Source organism: Mobula hypostoma, chromosome 6, assembly GCF_963921235.1.
Source record: "Mobula hypostoma chromosome 6, sMobHyp1.1, whole genome shotgun sequence".
In the NCBI taxonomy this organism is placed as follows: domain Eukaryota; kingdom Metazoa; phylum Chordata; class Chondrichthyes; order Myliobatiformes; family Myliobatidae; genus Mobula; species Mobula hypostoma.
This window is the reverse complement of record NC_086102.1, coordinates 20,334,960-20,360,180: the sequence shown is the minus strand read 5'-3', so window position 1 is coordinate 20,360,180 and position 25,221 is coordinate 20,334,960. Positions and strand designations below refer to the sequence as shown.

The following is a 25,221-nucleotide window of genomic DNA, read 5'->3' as shown; positions in this document are numbered from 1 at the left end:
CTTCTAACTGGCCTAAATCTCTCTTCAAGCTTTGAAAACCTACTTCATTATCCACAACGCCACCTAACTTAGTATCATCTGCATACTTACTCATCCAATTTACCACCCCATCATCCAGATCATTAATGTATATGACAAACAACATTGGACCCAGTACAGATCCCTGAGGCACACCACTAGTCACCGGCCTCCAATCTGACAAACAGTTATCCACCACTACTCTCTGGCGTCTCCCATCCAGCCACTGCTGAATCCATTTTACTAATTCAATATTAATACCTAACGATTGAACCTTCCTGACTAACCTTCCGTGTGGAACCTTGTCAAAGGCCTTACTGAAGTCTATATAGACAACATCCATTGCTTTACCCTCATCAACTTTCCTAGTAGCCTCTTCAAAAAATTCAATAAGATTTATCAAACATGACCTTCCACGCACAAATCCATATTCACTATTCCTAACCAGACCCTGTCTATCCAGATGATTATATATACCACCTCTAAGAATACTTTCCATCAATTTACCCACCATTGACGTCAAATTCACAGGCCGATAATTGCTAGGTTTATTCTTAGAACCCTTTTTAAACAATGGAGCAACATGAGCAATATGCCAATCCTCCAGCACCATCCCCATTTCTAATGACTTTTAAAATATTTCTGTCAGAGCCCCTGCTATTTCTAGACTAATTTCCTTCAAGGTCCTAGGGAATAACCCGGAGACTTGTCCACTTTTATATTCCTTAAAAGCACCAGTACTTCCTCTTCTTTAATCATCATAGTTTCCATAACTTCCCGACCTGTTTCCCTTACCTTACACAATTTACAAACTGTAATATCCTTTTCCTTAGTGAATACCGAAGAAAAGAAATTGTTCAAAATCTCCCCCATCTCTTTTGGTTCCACACATAGCTGTCCACTCTGATTCTCTAAGGGACCAATTTCATCCCTCACTATCCTTTTGCTATTAATGTAACTGTAAAAACCCTTTGGATTTATTTTCACCTTACTTGCCAAAGTAACCTCGTATCTTCTTTTAGCTTTTCTAATTTCTTTCTTAAGATTCTTTTTACATTCTTTATATTCCTCGAACACCTCATTTACTCCATGCTGCCTATATTTATTGTAGATATCTCTCTTTTTCCAAACCAAGTTTCTAATATCCCTTGAAAACCATGGCTCTCTCAAACTTTTAACCTTTCCTTTCTATCTATCAGGAACATAAAGATTCTGTACCTTCAAAATTTCATCTTTAAATGACCTCCATTTCTCTATTACATTCTTTCCATAAAACAATTTGTCCCAATCCACTCCTTCTAAATCCTTTTGGATCTCCTCAAAGTTAGCCTTTCTCCAATCAAAAATTTCAACCCTGGGTCCAGACCTATCCTTCTCCATAATTATATTGAAACAAATGGCATTGTGATCACTGGATCCAAAGTCCTCCCCAACATATACCTCCGTCACCTGACGTATCTCATTCCCTAACAGGAGATCCAACACTACCCCTTCTCTAGTTGGTACCTCTATGTATTGCTGCAAAAAAACTATCCTGCACACATTTTACAAACTTCAAACCATCCAGCCCTTTTACAGTATGGGCTTCCCAGTCTGTGTGTGGAAAATTAAAATCTCCCACAATCACAACCTTGTGCTTATTTGCTCCTCCACTTCCCGCTCCCCCATTAGGTGGTCTATAATACACCCCTATAAGTGTTACTACACCTTTCCCATTCCTCAATTCCACCCGAATAGCCTCCCTAGAGGCTATTTGCAGTGGCCGAGTGCAAATCTTCAAAGAAGATCAAGTTGGTGTCCCCATCTTGCCCTATGATGCCTGGGTGTCCACACTGTTAACTCAGGAGGCCCACAGTGAGAGTCATGATGAGTGGCCGGAACCTTGCTCAAGATGAGAAGAAAGGCATGGGTCCTAAGGGGAAGGAAAATTGCCCAAAAAGTTGTTGATGGCTGCATGCTCTGCAGGAAGGTAAAAGCAAGGAAATGTCAACAAGTAATGGGTGACTTGCAGCCAGAAAGAACTGAACCTGCTGCACCATTCCAGTTCACAAAGGTGGACCTCTTCAGACCCTACCAAGTAAAAGATGACGTCAAGAAAAGAGTAACACTGAAAGTCTGGGGAGTGGTCTTTTACTGCATGGCCAGCAGAGCCATCCACACAGAGTTGGTAAACACCCTATCAACCGAAGGATTCCTGATGGCCTATCAAATGTTCACAGCAATCAGGGGACATCCAAGAAAGATCTGGTCAGATCCAGGCACCAATTTCATTGGAGCGAAACCAGTCTTGGAGGAGCTGTACAGATTCTTGGACGGCCTGAACAAAGCAGCCCTGCAGGAGACCGTGGCAAAAAATGGAACGGAGTGGATGTGTAAAATCCATCCGCCTGATTCTCCACACAGAAATGGTGCTGCAGAAGCCGCTGTACGCATTGTAAAGAGAGCACTCCAGAGTCTTGGGAAGGAGTCTGGGCTCAGTTACAGTGAGTTCCAGACAACTCTTCACATAGCAGCCAACCTTGTCAATGAGCGCCCAATTGACACCAGGGTACAGAGCTGGGAAGACTGTATTCAGTATGTCACACCCAACACTCTTCTACTCAGTCAAGCATCTCAAAGCGGGGATTTCAAAATCTTTCACTTTTCCAGCTACCCCTACAAGGGACTTGGAGCAATGCAGTCAGAGGTGACCAAGTTCTGGAGGTGCTGGAGCCAACTCGCTGGTCCTAATTTGTTTGTCAGGAGCAAGTGGCATACTGCACAGAGAAACGTCACTGTAGGGGACATCGTCTGGTTAGGCGATCAAAATGAACTGAGAGGACATTTCAAGCTGGGCAGAGTCGTCAGTACTAACCCAGACAGCAAAGGCATCGTGAGGGACGTCAACGTCAGGATCTTCCCAAGCTATAGTGTTCCTGTGACAAAAGCTCTGAAAGTAACAACAAGGTATCCCATCTCTGATGGGAAAAAAAAACAGGATCCAAGCCACCATCCTTCACAGGGACGTCAGGCGGCTGGTTGTCTTACTACCTGCTGAGGAACAGATGGTAAGTCAACAATACATGGTTAGAACACCGAACTGGGACCACCAAGTTTGCCTTTGAAGCTGGTGATCTCCCCAGTGTTTCCATGGGAAGATCTAGTGGGAGGTGTCAAATCAAACTAGAGTTTCTAGAAAGTATTGGGACCTCGAAGCAAAAGAAAATAAAATTTAAAAGTAATAGGAAGAATCCACTGACAGACCGGATGGAACCCGCTGCCTGAGTGCTGCTTCTGCCCGGAACATCGGGAGGACCCGGCAGCATCACAGCGGCAGTCCGGGAGCAGCGTTGGAATCTGCTGAACTTTAAATAACTTGAGAGACTGTTTTATGGAAAAGAGCACTGCTGTCACTGCGTTTTGGGTTAGCACTAGCTTCACGTCACGGGGGTCATCGCGCACAGGCGCTTCTGGAAAATGGCGCGAGGTTTAAGAAGAGCTCGGGAACCTTCGGGAAGGGTCGCCCGGTTTGAAAACATAACAGTCTATGAGGGAGCGGAGAGGTGCGGGTCGAATCCGTCTACAAAGTCCGCAGAGGTAGCCAGTTTTTCACCTAATGACTTATGACTAATAACTAATGACGTCTTATGACTAGTGTCTTATGATTAGTGACTAACGGCTAATGGCTAATGGTTGATGGAACAAATGGAACTATCAAACTGCCGCACTTGCGAAAAATAAAAGGAGGAAAAAGGAAAAGTTGTTTGGTCATTGAGTGGAATCCAGTTAAAAAACCCTCGTGCAGATGCATTCAATCCCTTTCAAGTGGGGAAGCTGCACGTGTTCAAAGAACAAAAAGAAATCCGACTTGACAGTCCCAGCGCTTGGATCGATTAAGCCTCACCCTCGGTTTAAGTGGAATCTCCTCCATTCCGAATTTACCCCGCTCCACACGCCCCGACTCTTGACCTCTGTCCAATTACTCCTCGAACATGCCTCGACCTCGCTCCGACTTTGCATCACACTCACGCTTCGACCCTTGACTCAGCCCTGCCTTCCCTCACCTCTTCATTGTTTGCAGTAATCATTTACTGTACTCAAATTTTTCTTTACAGAAATAGTTATTAATGAAGTATTTAGTTGTATTTATTGCTTTGAAAACAGCCAGTAAGATGTCACTTGCCCTCAGCAGCACCATCTTAAACCGCAACTGCAGAGGTTAATCGAAGCAGCCTAGTCCACCACAAGCACAATGACAGCATCTACAGGAGGAACCATGTCAAGAATGTGGCATCGATCATCAAGTATTCTCACCATCCGGGTCATGCCATCTTTTTGCTTCTAAATATCCCACACAACCAGGTTCAAGAACAGCTACCATCAGGTTTTTGAATTGACCTTCACAACCTTAACCCCACAACAATGAAAACAAAGGAACACCAGTTTACTCTGGCCAGATCTCTATTCATCCCATTGAAAGCAGTTATTCTGCAATTCTCTAATTTTATTGCAGAGTGGGCAACAGACACAAAATGCTGGAGGAACTCAGCAGGCCAGGCAACATCTATGGAAAAAGAGTACAGTTGATGTTTTGGGCTGAAACCCTTCAGCAGAATTGGAGAATGAAGCTGAGGAGTAGATTTAAAAGGTGCCGGGAGGAATGAAATAAAGAGCTGGGAAGTTGATTGATGAGATGAGGTGAGAGAGGTACGTTTTTCTATTGACGCTGCTGGGCTTGCTGAGCTCCTCCAGCAGTTTGTGTGTGTTGCTCGGATTTCCAGCATCTGCAGATTTTCTCTTGTTTGCAGAGTGGTCAATATTCTTTTCCTCAGCAATCATTGTATCATTAGGTTTTGTATACAGGTAGCTATCTCTTAGATGTTTGTCCAATGATGTTTTCTCCAAATGATCTGGTTCGTTTTACAGAATTATATCCTAACATGCTGCCTTCCTTGTAGAACCAGAAATGAACAGATTTAAGAGGATCTGTTCAAGAATTTAGAAATTTAGGAACTCCTCCATCTTTGTTTCTTTTGTAATTGTTTGGGTAAAATAAAATCCCTTATTCTTCTATTGCTTTTGTTCCTATCAATAATTTCCCTGCAAATTTGCTCCCAATATTTCTCCCCCCCCCCCCCAGTTCATGAACTATATACTGAACCTGGAAGTCATAGAGTCACAGAAAAGCACAGCCCAGATATGGGTCATTCTACCCCTCTAGTCCTAGACCCACTTAAACTACTTACTTCCATCTACCTGCACCAGGACCATAGCTCTCCATACCCTTACCATCAATCTACCTATCCAAACTTCTCTTAAACGTTGAAATCGACCTGGTATGCACCACTTGCACTGGCAGCTCATTCCTCACCCTCATGACCCTCTGAATGAAGAAGTTTCCTCTCATGTTCCCCTTAAACTTTTCACAGTTCACCCTTAACCCATGACCTTTAGGGTAAATTCATTTTTGTTATTTCTTAACTCTATATTTCCTAACTCTAAGTGGATAGATTTTTCTGGGACATCTCTCTCCAACATTGCATTGTTCTCCTTTATCAGAAACACCACTGTTCCTCCTTTTTTCCTATCACTATCTTTAACGTTATTGATATTTAGAGCTTATTCCTGCTCTTTTTAAATCAGGTACCTATCTTGTGTTGTTAACCACGTAATGGTAATGACAACTGTTGTTTTCAGGGGAAAACATTTAAAAAATTGAGTAATCTGAACTTCAACAGATATAAATTTAATAGAAATTAGCAAACAGAAATTTTACTTTTATTTATTTAGTGACTGTATAACAAGCTTATCACTTTCATCTGTGGATGATTCCAACATCCTTCCAGGCAGCAAGTCAGGATCCAGAAAATTCAATCTGTTTTGATTGGTAACCTGAATTTGACTTGACTGTTTATTTCTTTGTAGTTGCTTTAGTTTCTCAGAGGCTTTAGCTTCACTGCCCTTTGAGGTTTTACTTTCTAAAGAGTCACCTGATTGAAATAATGTTTCTATGAAGCTGTTTTTCTTGTCATTCCTTGAAAGTGATGGAAAACAGTTCTCAGGTTTTGCACTTTGTCCATCCCCTACGTGTTGCCTCAGTTCATTCACTTGACTGCAAAACTTCCCAAAGGATGGCTCATAACTCCTGAATGAAGAGCCCAGATCCAGCAACTCCTCATTTTCCGACCTTTCATGTCGTCTTTTGCTGTTATTTTGGCCCACGCACGATAGTTTGTAGACAGGAAGCCCTTTGTGGAGATTTTCAGTTTGCTCTGTGAACCTGTAACGTCTTCTGAGCCTAGAAGGAGTTTTATTGGAGCTGTCAGTCAATGGAAAGGCCTCATCTGCTTCCTTGATTACATCATCTAGTGGTGATTCATCTCCGTCTGTCTCAGCTTTTTGCTGTTCTCTTTCCTTCATCGACGTGGTCTCCTCCTGATCTCTGAATTCTTTACTCTCAAGGGCTTCCTTCAAAATTTGGGCAGCTCGCTCTTTCTCCTGTTTTTCTCTTTTTTCCTTTTCCAGGTTTTCCAAGATATCTTTCTCGACCATCTCTTTCCATCTCTTCTCTGCCTGCTCATATTCTAATGAGAAGGAGGGGAAAAACATAAATTAATTCACATATGTAAGTGAATAGTTAAGGTTTTTGGCATCTGTAATATTTAAGTATCGACAACTTGACACCTGGTGGCCAAATATGCAAGAGAAAGGTTCCTGTAATTTTATTGGGGTAATATAGATATATAACTACTGGTGGTTCCACAGGGGTCTGTGTTGGGATCAATTCTTTTTACCTTATATGTCAATGATATGGGATGATGGAATTGATGGCTTTGTTGCAAGGTTTGCAGACAATATGAAGATAGGTGGAGGGAGTGGTTTTGAGGAAATAGGGAGGCTACATAAGGACGTAAACAGATTAGGAGAATGGGCATTGAAATGGCAAATGAAATACAGTGTCAGGAAGTGTATAGTCATCCACTTTGGTAAAAGAAGCAAAAGGGTTGACTAAATCAAAAGAAAGTATAACAATCTGAGGTGCTAAGGGACTTGGGAGTCCTTGTGCAGGATTCCCTAAAGGTTAATTTGCAGGTTGAGTCTGTGGTGAGGAAAATAAATGCGTTTCATTTCAAGAGGACTAGAATATAAAAGCAAGGATGTAATATTGATACTTTATAAAGCCCAGGTGAGGCCTCACTTGGTGTACTGTGTGCAGTTTTCAACCCCTTATCTTAGAAAGGATGTGCTGAAACTGGAGAGGGTTCAAAGGAGGTTCACGAAAATGATTCCAGGATTAAATGGTGTGTCATATGAAGAGCATTTGATGGCTCTGGTCCTGTATTCACTGGAATTTAGAAGAATGAGGGCTAATCTAATTGAAACCTATTGAATGGTGAAAGGCTTTGATAAAGTGGATGTGGAGAGGATGTTTCCTATGGTGCGAGTGTTTAAGACCAGAGAACACAGCCTCAAATTAAAGGGGTTTCGTTTTAGAATGGAGATGAGGAGGAATTTCTTTAGCCAGAGAGTGGTGAATCTGTGGAATTTGTTGCCACAAGCAGCTGTGGAGGCCAGGTCTTTATCTATATTTAAGGCAGAAGTTGATAGATTCTTGATTGGTCAGGGCATGAAGGGATATGGGGAGAAGGCAGGAGATTGGAGCTGAAAGGAAAATAGATCAGCCATGATGAGCAGACTCGATGGGCCAAATGGCCTGATTTTGCTCTGATATCTGATGGTCTTATACTTATTACTTCAAAAATGTAATTTAATTGGAATAAAAAATAAACACCGAAGAAAACTGTGCAAAAACCTTTTACATTTATGGTTGTCACACTCAGTAATGTAAAAAAAAGTTTTAAGAAAATGAACAAATGTAGCCCCATGTACTTTTGTGGTCCTGTTGGGGCGATACTCTGATTTTATTGTTCAAGAGCCTTTCCCACCCAATGTCGTCCCTCCATGTGCTGCAGCAGAAGGAGTCCATACTGGGGCCCTTCCCACATAGATGCAATGATACTTGTTATTATTGAAATTTGGAGCAGGTGTAAGCCACTCCACAGCACTGCTACCCAATTCTGTACCACTGTACAGTTGGACCATAGGTACACCAGTATCACTTATATGTTAGCTCCAAATTCTTAGTTGCAATTTCTTACCTTTCAACTGAACTTGTCTTCACAAACTTTTGTATTAGTTGGGGAAGAAGATTCTAAAAAAGCATCACTCACCATGTCTAAAACTGCTTTTTGATTTCATGCCTAATGGCCTTCTCTAACTTGAACACCCAACATCTCCTGTATTCTATAATTGTCCATCAGAGAAAATATTTTCTCTGAAGTACACAATGTAAGTAGATTCTGAAATGGACCATGATTGGATGTTCAAGGACAAACTAATGCATATACATTATTGAGTTGGTTTATCATTTTAAGGGTCATACTGGATCATTGTTTTATTTTCTAACTTCAAGAGAATACAGATCAAGTTCATGAAGTATTCCTTCTAATTTAGATGTATACACCCTGATATAGGTAGCAGGGTGGAGATAGGTCTCTACTAAAGGAGGTGTAACGTGCTCCTTCCCTCCGCTAGCCTGCTGGTTTCTTTGGACAAGGTGTAGCACCTGCTTAGCGCCCCAGTCACCATCATTTGAAGTTATCGAAGCAGGTGGTGGATGGTCGTATGAGCAGCTGATACATAACACAAGTCCTGGTTATGCGACCACTGACACCAGGCAGGCAATCTCCGAAGAGTATTTATAAGGGATTAGACACTACCCAGAAGAAGGCAACGGCAAACCACTTCTGTAGAAAAATTTGCCATAATCACGGCCATGAGATCATGATCACCCACATCATGACACGACACATAATGATGATGAGGACACCCTGGTAATCCTTAGTGTACCCTGTCAAGCTTAATATATCTTTCCTAATGTTGTGCCCAAACTTGTCTCATAAATCCCTGAGGTAAAGGATACATTCAGAAACTTCTCTGAATGATGTACCCATAGGAAGTTTTGGTTGATGAGATAGGCAAAGAGAGGGAAGTAGCAGAGGCAGCTGAATGGTTGATCTCAGTTTTAAAGAGAAGCTAAACCATGAGCTCCCACTGCTTATAGTTGGAGGTGAGATGGAGGAGAAGGTTAACCAAGTAGGAAAATATGGTTGGTACTGAAGTGGGGAAACCAGCAATTATCATTATATTCTGGAATATCTCAGAGTTTCAAGCAGTTTGATCAGAGTTAGTTAACTTAAGCAAAGATGCTGTGGTTTAACCAGACTTGGAAATTAAATGTTTTAAAAAATGATACATGATTGGGGGTAAGGTATTGGTGTGGGTGGAGAATTGGTTAGCAGACAGGAAGCAAAGAGTGGGAATAAACGGGACCTTTTCAGAATGGCAGGCGGTGACTAGTGGGGTACCATAAGGCTCAGTGCTGGGACCCCAGTTGTTTACAATATATATTAATGACTTGGATGAGGGAATTAAATGCAGCATCTCCAAGTTTGCGGATGACACGAAGCTGGGTGGCAGTGTTAGCTGTGAGGAGGATGCTAAGAGGATGCAGGGTGACTTGGATAGGTTGGGTGAGTGGGCAAATTCATGGCAGATGCAATTTAATGTGGATAAATGTGAAGTTATCCACTTTGGTGGCAAAAATAGGAAAACAGATTATTATCTGAATGGTGGCCGATTAGGAAAAGGGGAGGAGCAACGAGACCTGGGTGTCATTATACACCAGTCATTGAAAGTGGGCATGCAGGTACAGCAGGCGGTGAAAAAGGCGAATGGTATGCTGGCATTTATAGCGAGAGGATTCGAGTACAGGAGCAGGGAGGTACTACTGCAGTTGTACAAGGCCTTGGTGAGACCACACCTGGAGTATTGTGTGCAGTTTTGGTCCCCTAATCTGAGGAAAGACATCTTTGCCATAGAGGGAGTACAAAGAAGGTTCACCAGATTGATTTCTGGGATGGCAGGACTTTCATATGAAGAAAGACTGGATGAACTGGGCTTGTACTCGTTGGAATTTAGAAGATTGAGGGGGGATCTGATTGAAACGTATAAGATCCTAAAGGGATTGGACAGGCTAGATGCAGGAAGATTGTTCCCGATGTTGGGGAAGTCCAGAACGAGGGGCCACAGTTTGAGGATAGAGGGGAAGCCTTTTAGGACCGAGATTAGGAAAAACTTCTTCACACAGAGAGTGGTGAATCTGTGGAATTCTCTGCTACAGGAAACAGTTGAGGCCAGTTCATTGGCTATATTTAAGAGGGAGTTAGATATGGCCCTTGTGGCTACAGGGGTCAGGGGGTATGGAGGGAAGGCTGGGGCAGGGTTCTGAGTTGGATGATCAGCCATGATCATAATAAATGGCGGTGCAGGCTCGAAGGGCCAAATGGCCTACTCCTGCACCTATTTTCTATGTTTCTATGATAAGCCTTCAAGTTTCTATTTGCTCAACTGAGTAAAGTACTGGGGGTGGATCAGCCGGGCTGCAGAGGAGAGTGAGTTTTACAGGGACAGCAGCAGCTCAGGTGGAGATTGAGCACAGTGGCAACTCCATACATTTGGAAGCAGTTGGAAGCCAAACACTCAGCAGTTAACAATTTGAAAATGTTGCTAAAAGGTGGAAAACTTTTCAAGAAGCAGACATTTAAGCAATGGGGTTGAATGTGAGTGGAGAGGGATATAAGTAACTAGTTTGAGATGGCTTTATTTGTGATTGAGATGATGGAATAAGAGAGAATGTGAAAAATTACAGTCTTAAGAGGTTGCTGCAGCTATGTATAGAGAAGTTGTGTGGAGACCCAAGTTAATGGATAATTGGATGACAGAGAAGAGAGAACAAAAATGAGTTGCTGACATTACATGTAAGCTAATTTTCAATTATCGTCATATTATTGATGTAATCATCTACAAGTTATATTTGGCAGTAGACTTGGTCATGTGAACTGATGTTTTGGAGGAAAAGGTAGAGACACTATTGATCAATTGGGCAAATGCACCAGATGGCACTGGCATGTTATTTCATGCTCGTTAATTATTGCTATTTATTTATGTCTGCATTTGCACAGTTTATTTACAGCAAACAGCTCCTGATGTTTACAGTTGATGTTCGATAGATTTGCTAAGTATGCCCGCAGAAAAAGAACCTCAGGGTTGTATGTGGTGACATGTATGTATTCTGATAATAAATTTTACTTTGAACTTTGAAATGAGACAAAGAGGATAAACATATCTGCACAGTGGAGGCGTGCCCCTTGTCCCAGGCGGTAATCCTCATCCATTCCTCAATGGTTGATTAATCATCATAAACATTGGCACAATTATATGGAATGTTTCTTGTTAGAAAAACTTGCAGCTCATATTCTGGGATCCTGGTAACTGTACTTGGGCAGTTAGCCCTGATTTGTTACACAAACGGGACTGATTGTTTTGCAACTGCCAAAATGTTCCCAGCCTGATTTGTATCCATTGCACTGATCGGCTCTAACTCAATGGCAGAAGAGGGAGGCCAAGGCAAAGCTGGGAGCTAGAGTGGGTGCATGGACCCAACAGACTGAAGGAAAATCTGAGGCAAAAATACTGGGGGTAACTTTAATCTGCGAAACAGCTTTCCAGCTGAAGTTCTTGCCACGCTGCTCCTTCGTGGTGTCGGCCTATGTCACCTGAATTCAGGTGAACGTAGCTCTATCAATATTAGTTCAGCAGCCAGGAACAAGAAAGCAGTTGATAAGGCTGGACATTTATCTAGCTCAAGCTTAAAAAGAGGCAACAGGAGATTTTAAATTCCAATTCTATACAATGATCTTTAATTATTTCATAAATATTTGTTGATTTTGGATGTCGGTTTTCCTAGTGTCAGGTAGAGATTCAGAGCCTGATATCCTTGCATTATATCCACAATTATATATGAGGAGTCTATGATTGATACAAGATGTGACTTATATCTTCAGTGCACTGAATGTTAAATTTGTAAAAAATAAACATAAACATTTGATTTTTGATGTTTCCCTGCTCCCCTGAAGGAGTAGAATTTCTACCTAATCATGGTTGGTCAAATGTTGGAAACCCTCCAAATGTATCACCAAGGTGACCATACCTTTCCCTTGAACCTGAGCAAGAAATGTCACAAAAGGCAACGTGTAGAAGGGAAATGTTGCAAACGGCAAGCACATGAGGCCATGTGTAGAAGAAGGGAAAGCAGACCCTCATGTCCACAGGGTGAGAAGTGTCAGGACAGGAAGCTGAGTAATTATGATGGTCGGGCAAAAGTCTAACTCAATGGCAGAAGAGGGAGGCCAAGGCAAAGCTGGGAGCTAGAGTGGGTGCATGGACCCAACAGACTGAAGGAAAGGGAAAGGAGCAGCATCAATCATTATCCATGCCCTCTTCTGACCTCACTGAAACCTTTATTTCCATCAACCTGGAGGGACTGTGGAATACTTTCCCCAAAGTCGGCTACCCGCAGAAACATACTGCTTAACATTTGCTTCAAGATGGCATCTGAGTCATGATCCTAAACAATGGGTCGATAACAAAAGAACCAATCTCAATTTTCTCACAAGATGACAACACCAAGCAGACAGGAGAAGACTGAAGTTTATGCTCAGTGACTGTTTCAATGTTCCCATATTCTCACATGCTTATGATTCCCTGCCCCATGACTGTGTCCAGGAGAAAACAGGATGGATGGAGAACATCAAATGCCTACAGAAGCCCTGGGTAAGCAATGAAAAGACCATCTCATAAATTACCCACCCTCCTACCCTGTTAAATTCATTCCGCCCCATCTGTGGAAGAACTAGGATCAATAAAGCACTCATAAACAAGAGAAGATCTGCAGATGCTGGAAATCCAAGCAACAGACACTAAATGCTGGAGGAACTCAGCATGCCAGGCAGCATCTATGGAAAAGAGTACAGTTGATGTTTCAGGCTGAGACACTTCAGTAGGACTGGAGAAAAGTAGCTGAGTAGATTTAAAAGGTGGGGGAAGATGAAGGAGAAACACCATGTGATAGGTGAAACCTGAAAGGGAAGGGATGAAATAAAGAGCTGGGAAGTTGATTGGTGAAGGAGATACAGGGCTGAGGAAGGGGGAATCTGACAGAAAGCCATGGAAGAAAGAAACGTGGGGAGGAGCACCAGAGGGAGGTGCTAGGTGGGCAAGGAGATAAGGTGAGAGAGGGAAAAGGGGATGGGGAATGGTGAAGGAGTGGGGGAGGGGGGCATTAACGGAAATTCAAGAAATCGATATTCATGCCATCAGGTTGGAGGCTACCTAGACGGAATATAAGGTGTTGTTCCTCCAACTTGAGTGTGGCCTCATCACGACAGTGGAGGAGGCCGTGGATACACGTATCGGAATGGGAATGGGAGGTGGAATTAAAATGGGTGGTCACTATTTCTTTTTGAAACCACTATTTCTTTTGTAGGCATCCTCCCTAAGAAAATACGGCCTTAAAGAATTGCTTTAGGATATCTAAATGGAGTGATAAAAGTGAATTAATTTTTTGTCTTCACTTTCATTCTTCTCTCCTCTCTCCAATATTAAAATAGTTACCCATAACATGTAGTATCAATACATTTTAATTATCTGAATAGGAGGCGTATGGAGGGCTATGATCCAGATGCAGGTTGATGGAACTAGGCAAAATAATAGATTGGTGCAGAATAGATGGGCTGAAGGGCCTGTTTCTGTGCTGTGGTGCCCTATAATTTTTTATTTTTCTACCTATGTACCCATTCTTGTAGCCTGATTATTATTGGGTTAATATACTTTGCAATTATAAAGCCAATCCTAAAGACTAATGTTTTCCTACCACCTAAAATGCATTCAGCAAGAAGGAGTCAGGCACTTGTGAACAGCTGTTAGACTTGAAAGATTGCTAATAAGCCCCCACACCACCCCTGCAAAATTAACCACTAGTAATAATAGACAATAAATGTATGTAATGTACAGAAGAACAGCAATTAGTGTCCACAGCAGCTTCTGTCTGCTTTTAAATGGGCAAATGACTTCAGGTTCAATTGTCCAGTAATTTCATAGGAAGACCGGTCTTCTTTAAATGAAAACATTTTTCTATTCATAACTCCGACTAATGATTTGAACTTACTGGTAAAGCACAGCCGATAACACAGAAGATGCAATGGCTCTAATGTATTTTAAAATATTTAAAGAGAAGCATTAACTAAAAATGCCATTGAGATATATTCACTAATACAGGATCTGAACTGTAAAGGTTAACAATTTGTAATTTTCCATGTATTAACATTAGATTGCGAGGTACAAATTAATAGCATTTACAGTTACTACAAATTGTGTGTTCTTGTCTGTTTATTTTTGCTGAGTACTGTCCTTGGTAAATTGGATAATGGAATTTTTCTCCACTGATATTGCTCTCCATCTCACACCAGTTCCTTCTGCACTCAAGGCTTTTATTTCCCTGCAGTGAAGTAGTTTGCTCCTGTTTGGCTTCTCTCTCATGATCATCAGTGATACAATGAAAATCCCGTATGAAAGTTTCTGGGAATGAATGTTCTATGGTGCAACCTTTCTGAATTCAATTCTTAAAAAAATGTAAGCAACACACACAAAAAATGCGGGTGAATGCAGCAGGCCAGGCAGCATCTATACGAAGAGGTACAGTCAACGTTTTGGGTCGAGACCGTTAAAAAATGTAATTGTTTCCCATGTTATTTCCTATAAATGCTTTCAGTGTAATCAGAATCAGAAACAGGTTTCATATCACGGGCCATGTTGTGAAATTTGTTAACATAGTGACCAGCAGTACATGATAATAGAGAGAGAAAAAAGCTGTGAATTGCAGTAAGCGTGTGTCCAGTTACTATAAAATGTATTTCCCCCCCCCCCCAGGAAGTTTTCCTGTTTTATTGTTCTGCAACATTGAATCACAGTGAATTTAATTTGGCGTTTTTTGACACTGATCTTTTGTATCAAAGTGAAAACAGATCTCTACAAAGTGATCTAAATTAATTACAAATATAAAACACAAAATAATTGATTGCATAAGTATTCATCCCCTTCAAGTCAGTATTTAGTAGATGCACCTTTGGCAGCAATTACAGCCTTGAGACTGTGTGGATAGGCCTTCATCATCTTTGTACAACTGGACACTACAATTTTTCCCCATTCTTCTTTACAAAACTGCTCAAGGTCTGTCAGATTGCATGGGGATCATGAGTGAACAGCCTTTTTCAAGTCCAGCCACAAATTCTCAATTGGATTGCAGCCTGGACTCTGATTTGGCCACATTAACTTTGTTGTTTCTGAGTCATTCCTGTGTAACTTTGGCCTTATGCTTAGGACCATTGTCTTGCTGGAAAATGAATCTTCTCCTGACTCGCAGTTCTCTTACAGACTGCATCACGTTTTCCTCCAAGATTTCCCTGTATTTTGCTGCATTCATTTTACCCTCTACCTTTACAAACCTTCCAGGGCCTGCTGCAGTGTACGCCAAACATAGTGTTTAATCTGATAGCCCAGAAAGCTCAATTTTGGTTTCATCAGACCATAAAACATTTTTCCAGATGACTTCAGAGTCTCCCACATGTCTTCTGGCAAATTCTAGTCGAGATTTCATGTGAGTTTTTTTTTCAACGGTGGCTTTCTCTTTGCCACTGTCTCATAAAGCTGTGATTGGTGAAAAACCTGGGCAACAGTTGTATGCGCAGTCTCCCATCTCAGCCACTGAAGCTTGTAACTCCTCCACAGTTGTCATACGTCTCTTGGTGGTCTCCTTCACTAATCCCGTTCTTGCACAGTCACTCAGTTTTTGAGGATGGCCTATTCTAGGCAGATTTACAGCTGTGCCATATTCTTTCTCTTTCTTGATGAATGACTTAACTGTACTCCAAGGGATATTATGACTTGGAAACTTTCTTGTATTCATTTCCTAACTTGAACTTTTCAATAACCTTTTCGCAGAGTTGCTTGGAGTGTTCTTTTGTCTTCATGGTGATTTTGCCAGGATAATGACTCACCAGCAGTTGGACCTTACAGATACAGGAGTAATTTTACTACAATCTTTACACAGGTGTAATTTTACTATACATGTCTCCAAAAACAGATCTCCATTTAACCAAATTATGTGACTTCTAAAACCAATTGGCTGCACCAATGATGATTTGGTATGTTATATTACAGGGGGTGAATACTTATGCAATAACTTATTTTGTGTTGTATATTTGTAATTAATTTAGATCACTTTGTGGAGATCTGTTTTCACTTTGACACAAAAGAGTCTTTTTTTGTTGATCAGTGTCAGAAAAGCCAAATTAAATCCACTGTTATTCAATGTTGTGAAACAATAAAACATGAAAACGTCCAAGGGGGGTGAATACTTTCTAAAGGCACTGTGTATACTTACTGTCATTTGCAATTTTCTAATATAAAGCTCTTATATTACTGGCCAATTTTACAACTCTCTGCATTTACTTTGATCCTGTGCAATAGCTCTCCCCCCCATACCAGACGATGATGCACTTATACAGTTAGTGAGTATAAGTGTAAATGAGTAAGAACCATTCAACATTAAAATGGACCAGATTTACCTTTTCTTAATTTCACTGCCTCAGATTCTGTTTCATTGTCGTCCTTTATGAGTTGTCTAATTGATTCTTTGTCTTCATCGTCGACATCTCTCAGAGCCTCTTTCTGTTACAGGAATACATCATCCAAACGTCAATAGAGCCACATTACATCTGATAATAATAAAAATGCAAATCAGAATGGTTACCTTACTGTCGATGGTCTTCTCTACATTTGGAAGGACATTGTGTGGAGAAAAGGAATTGATGGGAGAAATACGTTCTTCTGTCTGTATTGCTTTGGCTATGTTTGCTGTGTAACAAACAGACAACAATTAATGAAGCTGTGGAATCTGCCAAAGGCGAGATCAAAGCAAAATTTGTAGATATAAGTTTTTATTCTATCACAACACATTCAAACAGCGTTAATTCTTTCACAATTTTGACTGAAGTGCAGCCAAACTCATTGGAAATTATACAGTGCCATATGTACCAGAATATATAATTGAACTTAAGTAGAACATAGGGAAGACTAACATCAGTCCCTAAAAACTAGCACAAAAATAATTCAAGTGCAAATAAGGGCCAATTAAATAGCAGTAATATTTATGCATCCATACAGGGAGCCATACAGAGCTACCAGAGGAAAGGGTTAAACAGGTACAAGAACAACTGATAAAAGACACTAGGGCAGGACACTAGGATAGGAAAGATTTTGAAGGATATGGGCCACCTGCAGACAAATGGGACTAGATTGAATTGGCATCTTGGTTAGCATGGGCCAGTTGGGCTGAAAGGCCTGTGACCACAGTGTAGATCTCTACGACTCCACAATTGAGATATTTGGCACAATACCATCTTAACTTTGGGCTCTGATGGTTCACTCTTGATAAATTGAAAAATGTAAAATGTAAAACTGTAACGGAGGAAAATCATTCATCTATTAGACAGAACATTTTTAAAGACACAGTAAAGGACTTATGGGATAATGGGATAACTAGGGGAATATAAAAGGATTCAGAAGCTAATTGGATGCTGTGTATTGATGGATTTGGTGGGTCAGTAAATTATTTATTGAACAAGAATGTATCAAATGGTTTTCCTTCTTCCTAAAATTTTCTCTACATTCAATTCACAAGTTCCATAAAATCAGGAGCAAAATTGATGTGGTATACTCAGTTACATTGCAAAGCAAAAGCTTTGGATGATGGAAATCTGATATAAAAACAGAAAATACTGGAAATACTCAGCGGGTCAGGCAGCATATGTGGAGAGAGAAAAAGAGTTAGCGCCACAGTTCAATGTCCACTAAGTGGTTTCAGGCGAACCACTTTCTCTCATACAGCACCGCCACCATTTGCATCATTCTGACTCTCATGGTCTCCAATCCATAACAGATATTCCCCTAATGTCCCTTCAATCTTTCCTTCTTTGCTGCAACTTAAAATATGCTTAATTTCTAAATTACTGATGAAAGTTCATTCAATTGGAATAGTTGGTTCTCCAGCATTTCTGTGATGTAACTTTGGTTGTTTCTCCTCCTGACTGAATTAGGGTTAGTCCTCTCTCAATAGAAATGATAGGGAAAGAAATATACCTTATATCCTTTACAAACTTGGCATACTATAGATATCCTTAGCGTTTGTAAATATTAAGATATTAAAAACAGATTATTCAATAAATGCTAAACGTTTGCGGGCCTTTTGGTGGTGAAATGGGTCAAGCTGCAACCATTTTCATTCATAGGATTAAAATAAAACCTATTTTATTTCATGTTTCTGCGTTTGTGTCTTTGGTCAGTGGTGGTACAATGGCACCCCTTAGTGTTCAACTGGTGAATTACTGCAGCCGCTCTGATCCTTCAGCACAGTGAAGTACTGCAACTGCACTACATACACAACCCACCTATGAACTCCATTTTAATGCATAAGAGAAAGATGTCCGATTGTTTTCCCGTCCTTCCCAGTTTCTCATCTTCCTGATAACATCTCCATCTGTTAACTGAATGGTGTAATGACTTCCATTTTCTTCCCGTACCACAGAGCATCTGCCCGGCACCAGCGTTTTTCGCTGGATTTACCTTTGATGCTCAGGGCAAGCTCCGGTTTTCCCGCATTAGCATAGGCTTAAGCTGGTGATGGTATTGTCCGCTCAGTTGTCTCTGACGTCTATTAGATTCTACGAGTGGTCCAATGGAGCACTGCATCTTTCCACATTTTCCCAGCACTCTGACTGGAAGCCTGTCCCTCACTAAACCTGTGTAGTGTTCAACCCTGGTTCAAGATTATCAGACCCTTTCAAATTTATGGGAGAAATCAATTTCTGAGAAAACAAATAGAACTACTACTTTTAAATAATTGCTTAAATGAAATTTGCGTAAATATCCACGTGCTTGCCTGCATTTAACTGCAAGTGTGTGTGTGTGTATATATATATGTGTGTGTGTGTGTATATATATATATATATATATATATATATATTTATGTTTATATCTGTGTATGTTTTAGTCTTACAACTTTATTAAAAGAGCGCTGATGGATGGTCTCGGCCCGAAACGTAAACTGTTTACTCTTTTCCCTTGATGCTGCCTGGCCTGCTGAATTCCTCCAGCATTTTGTGCCCGTTGCTTGGATTTCCAGTATTTGCAGATTTTCTCTTGTTTGTAATTTTAACACATTTTATTTTGTAGATGTTGAATAGACAGTTGCTGCTGAGGGTGGAGCCTTGTCTATTTAGAACATAGAAGATTCCAGCACAGTAAAGGCCCTTCATCCTATGACATCCGGTCTTTTAACCTACTCTAAGATCAACCTAACCCTTTCCTCTACCTAGCCCTCCACATTTCTGTGATCCATTTGTCTATCTAAGAGTCTCTTAAATGTCCCTAATGTATCTGCCTCTACCACCACCCCCGACAGGGTGTTCCACGCACCCACCACTCTCAGTGTAAAAGACATCACCCCTATCCGCTCTATCTGTGCCCCTCTTGTGCACGTCTACCAAGACATTTTGCCAGTGCAGCCGATTGGTCACACTGAGATAGCCAATACCCTGAGCCGATGTAGGTGTCTGTAACTGCAAGGAGCAGTCTGACCTAAAGGTTATCTCAGGGCAGCAGAGCATCTGCCCATAGCCAAGATTTCACAAATAGCACAGCATGTTGAATAATGAAATGGGGTTAGACAATTAGGCTTGTGGTTGTTATGATGCAAAGCACAACTATTTATTAACTATTTTACTTATTGTTGGTTAACTAGGAGTCGAAGGTGCAAGCAATCTAAACAAAACATTAAACTCTCTAATCTTCTTTATATACTGCCAGAGTAGCACACATAAATGCTGGAGGAATTCAGCAAGTCAGGCAGCATCTATGGAGGAGGAATAAACAGTTAATGTTCAGGCTGAGACTCTTCATCGGGACATATACTGCTAGATCTCCTTTGGTATTGCTCATTGAGGATTTTGGTAATATGGGTACAGAAGAGTTAAAGTAACTCCTATTTAAATAATATTAAAATACATATCAAGAGTATAATGAAGAGACACAATAACAATTTCTTACATATTTTGTATATCTATCAGAGAATCTCTATCATCTGATATGTGAGATCTGCCAGACAAAGCTGAACAGCTCAGACTGGCTTTCCCTCACTGAAGTGTGGACAAGGTGATATGCTCAGTAGCCATTCTAATATTAACACCACACCATTTTTCACTCATTCATGGGACATGAACAGCACCAGCCAGCTTTTATTGTCCTAATTTGACTCTAATAAAGTGGCCACTGTGTAGATATTTATCGTGAATAAAATCTCGTTCTGAAATAGAAAAAAAATCAGTAATTCCTTTAACTGAGTGTCTTACCAGGCCTTTGACAAGACAATTAACTGAGTCTATGAACTAACTACATTGCTACATTTGGATTGACACATTAGCCATCCCGGACAGAGACAGCAGATTTCTTTCTCTACAGTACACGAGCAAACAGGATATCAGAGGATTGGTGAGATTGCTCCTCCTTATCACAAGAACGTGCTCCAACAATCTCTAATCTGCTCCTATCTAGAATGCAGAAATCTAATTATAGAGTCGTAGAGTGCTACATACACAGAAACAGGCCCTTCAGCCCATCTAGTCAGTGCCGAATTACGACAACGGAGTCTTGCTAAAATGGGATTGACTTAAGTCTTTCGTCCAGCGGCCAGAAAAGTTAGTTGCAGGCTTTTACATGGAATGTCTGGGGCAGCATGGTAACATTGCGGCTTGAGTAATGCTATTCCAGCACCAGTGACATGGGTTCAATAATGCCATGGTCTGTAAGGAGTTTGTATATTCTACCTATGACCACATGGGTTCCCTCTGGGCTGGTAGATCAATTAGTCATTTGGGTGTAATTGGATAGCATAGGCTCATTAGGCTGCACGGGTCTGTTGCATGCCTGTATCTCTAAATAGATTTGTAGTTGCATATCCAATTTTTAATTTTTAAGACCCACTTGAGTGTGTGTGTGTGTGTGTGTGTGTGTGTGTGTAAGGGGAGGGAGTTAATACTGAGGCCATAACAGTGGGAATTTAACTCTTAACCTTTTCATACAAAAGTAATGATACCATTAGCAACAAAGTCACAGTAACTCTGGTACTGGAGTATGCCTTACAATGTTTTTCAATCAAATCAAAGTTTAGGTAAAAGGCTGTGAATGACTGCTATTGAATAACATTATAATAATCAATATGAATGCACCCAGGTTGATCTACCTTTGCGTCTTGGTGATGATGAGTTATTCTTTGTGATCCGATTAACATAGATATTTCGAGCTTCCAAGAGCCTTTCTTTCTCCTAAAAGATTTAAAAATTATTATCAGACATAAGCTCAGTATAATCATATGTATCCACTATCATCTAGAAGGATGTTCTGTACACTTAAGGTTCAGAGTAAGCTATTTTAAAAAAGGAGCCAAAGTCTTCCAATAGCAAAACATTTTTGTTCCTGTTTTCTGCAGAAAATTTCTGAGTTTAGTTGGCGTTTGCTGGAGACAGTAAATTCAGGTGTTGCAGCTGTGTAGTGTTAGCATGCCTTAAGGAAGAAGGATATTACAAGAGGAGACCATAATCTGCTATGGATTATCTTAGTGAATGATTGATAATCAATGCAGATCAAAAGAGCAAGCTGTCTACCATGCTGGCATGGCATAAGAAAACCTGTTACTGGGGAAGGGAGGGATTGTAAGAGCCAGTATTTGATTGAAGGGTACAGTTGAAAAATCATAAACTCAAAGGAGTCTGCAGATGCTGGAAATCCAGAACAACACTCACAAAATGCTAGGGGAATTTAACAGGTCAGGCAGCATCTATGGAGAGGAATAAACAGTTGACATTTTGGGCCGATACCCTTCATTAGGACAGACAAAGGGTCTTGACCCGAAACAACAAAATTGGCCTGAAAACGTCCGCTGCTTATTTCTCTCCATAAATGCTGCTTGGCTGGGCTTCTCCAGCATTTAGTATGACATTTGAAACATGTTTTTCTGTTGATTTGCCTTAGAAACCATAAACTATCTTGATTGACATTCGCTTTCAGATTTGCCCCAGATGCTAAGTTTCACCAGTGTCAGAGGCCACGTTTAACAAATTACCAAGAATAGTAATGCCACATCCAGGCAATTTGCAGGTTATAACAGGGTCCCGTTCCTGAGAACTGTTTGTAATCTGAAAAAATTCTAGTCAAAATTGACAAGTACAGTGTGAAGGAGAGAAAACAACTGTGACAAGTTCTTATTTGCCAAGTAGGTAAAGCTGGCAGCAAGTCTATCTGCCAGCCTCCTGTACCAATGACAGTAGAAACATTTACTCCAGACCAATATCCTATAACTGGAGGTAAACTGAGGCAAAACTTCTCATGTGAAAGATATGTTGTGGATCTCTCTCTAAGGTAAATAAATGTGCTCAAGGTTATTTTTCACCTTCTGACTCAATTTGACATAACATGAACACAAGGAAACTTATTTCCCAGGGATAAGATTTCACAGATAGAAAGATAGAACTGAGAATTTAGAAACTCTTTGTATAGAAATTGTGATCTCTGCTTGCAAAACATTGTGCACATTCCAGGATTGAAAGAGCATTTGATGGTTCTGGGCCTATAACTGGAATTCAGAAGAATGAGGGGTGACCTCATTGAAACCTATTGAATGGTGAAGGGCCTCAGTAGAGTGGATGTTTCCTATGGTGTTGGAGTCTAGGACTAAAGGGCACAGCCTCAGAATAGAGATGAAGAGGAACTTCTTTAGCCAGAGAGTGGTGAATCTGTGGAATTCATTGCCACAGCCAGCTGTGGAGGCCAAGTCAGAGGGTATATTTAAGGCAGAGGTTGATTTTTTTCTTGATTGATCAGGGCTTGAAGGGATATGGGGAGAAGGCAGGAGAACGGGGCTGAGAGGAAAATTGGATCAGCCATGATGAAAATGGCGGAGCAGACTCAATGGGCCAAATGGCCTAATTCTGCTCCTACATCCTATGGTTTTGTGATGTAAACATAAGCCAAGAAGATCCTGGATTCCATTATTAGACTATCTTGAGTTAGCTCAGCTTAGAGAAAGATAATTTAACATGGGCGGCACAGTAGCAGAACAGTTAGCACAATGCATCTCGGGGCATCTTGGAGTCCAATTCCAGCACCGCTCTGTAATCCCAGCTGGTCAGCACATTTCCCTGCCTCATCAACACTGGACTCGGTCTCCTTTCAGACCACTAATCCTCCTCTCAGTATGAATCAAGGACAGTATCCTGTGTCTACCCATTAAAAAGCAAGAAATATGCAAGGTTAAGTAGGGATGGAATTAAATGTAAAATTATGCTTACTTTTTTCAATGCTCTTTCGTACATCGACTGTGAAAGTTTTGTTTTGGTCACAGAAATAAATGTGTTATTATTGCCAACTTACTTTTCATTTTCAATCTTAGTTTTATTTCAGCTTTACACTTTGTATGGCTACACTTTTGAAAGTGATTAACAAGAAAGCAAAAATTTCAACAAATGCAGCTTTATTCTCATTTCAGTCAATTAGAACCTTATTTCAGCCACTTTCTGTAACATTTCTTAGCTGACTAACTCCTTAACCAAATGAAACAGTATTTTTTATTAAGAGTTCACTGAGGTAAATTCTTCCTTTGATCCAAATTAGTGAAATTGGCAACATTATCATCTCAGAATGTCAGGCTGCTCACTTTTGCAAAGAGAAATACTTGCACTTTTATCTGAAAAGGACTAATCACTGATACATTGTTAAAACCTCTTTAGTGCTTGGATTGTTAGCTGGGTTAAAATCACACTTAGAGAACCACTTTTGCATTTACCCTGTGGTAGCATTGTGGTTGTTACTGGACAACTAACTTCTGATCAAACCACAGGATCAAATCCCACCAAGGCAGCTGAGAAATTAAAATCAGAAATTTTAGAAAATAGTCTCAGTAATGGTGGCATAAAATTTCTGGATTTAACAATATTCATTAAGAGCTTCAGTGGATAAAATCTGCCTTCCTTATCCATCCTGGCTACATGTGATTTCAGTTAAATGCTGTTGTCTCCCAACTGCACCCTGATTAAGCCATTAGAGTACAGTCAGACTGGGGAAGACTAATACATTTTGGACTTGCCAGCAATGTCCATAGAACATTTTACTTTAAGCTGATATTATCCATCATAGGAACAGTGGGACTAACTCCTGGGTTGGGGAGTACTTCACCTGGTCATCAATGTAGCATCCTGAGGCAAATTGAATAACTGCCCCTCAAGTTAAATTGGAAACTCCTGGAATGGTGGAAGTGCATATAACTTACACAGTAGTATTTTACTGGGGTTCTGCAAATCCCACCAGAATTATGCTGGGTAACTACAGAAATCCAGGAGAACCTTTGAAGTTATGTGGGACAATGTAAATGGACTCTCTGGCTGATTTAACTGTTTTAACACGGCATCCATAACTATACGCACACCAACATATCTAGAGCTGAAGCAACACACACAAAACTCAGCAGGTCAGGCAGCATCTATGGAAATGAGTAAACAGTTGATGTTTTGGGATGAAACCCTTCTTCAGGACTGGAAGGGAAGGGGGAAGGTGCCAGAATAAAAAAGTGGGGTGAGGAGAAAGAGGCTTGCTGGAAGGTGATAGATGAAGGCAGGTGGATGGGAAAGGTCAAGGGCTGGAGATGAAAGAATCAGATAGGAGGGGGCAAAGGGGGAAATAGTTGGCAGGTGAGAAGAACTTGCCTATTACTTCCCCCTGGGTCCCCTCCTCCTCTCCTTCCTATTGTCTACTCTCCTGTCAGGTTCTTTCCTCTCCAGCACTTGACCCTTACCACCCCCCCTGCCTTTTCAGCTAGCCCCTTATCCCTCCCCCCAACTTTTCATTCTGGCATTTTCCACCTTCCTTCTCAGTCCGGATGAAGCGTCTCGGCCTGAGACATCCACTGTTCACTCTTTTCCATAGATGCTGCCTGGCCTGATGAGTTGCTCCAGCGTTTTGTGTGTGTTGCTATGACTTTATTAGCATTGGGTTACTGAGCCATTAATTTGTCACTATTATCAAAATGTTGTTAAATGGGATTATTCTAACTTCTGCTCATTCAACCTTAAAAGTTTTGAAGTTAAATTGATGTTTTCT

The 25,221-nt window shown here is 40.9% G+C and overlaps 1 protein-coding gene across 1 annotated transcript in view; it reads right to left on the bottom strand.

The window, feature by feature from the left end:
- Positions 1-5,775: 5,775 nt before the first annotated feature.
- LOC134347469 (lebercilin-like protein) overlaps positions 5,776-25,221 on the bottom strand; it is a 41,873-nt gene continuing 22,427 nt past the window's right edge. The window contains exons 4-7 of the mRNA XM_063049794.1: positions 21,314-21,395; positions 16,769-16,872; positions 16,584-16,686; positions 5,776-6,581 (exon numbers count right to left, since the gene is read on the bottom strand). Coding sequence (XP_062905864.1) covers positions 5,776-6,581; positions 16,584-16,686; positions 16,769-16,872; positions 21,314-21,395 — 1,095 coding nt within the window. The remainder of the gene's footprint in view (positions 6,582-16,583; positions 16,687-16,768; positions 16,873-21,313; positions 21,396-25,221) is intronic.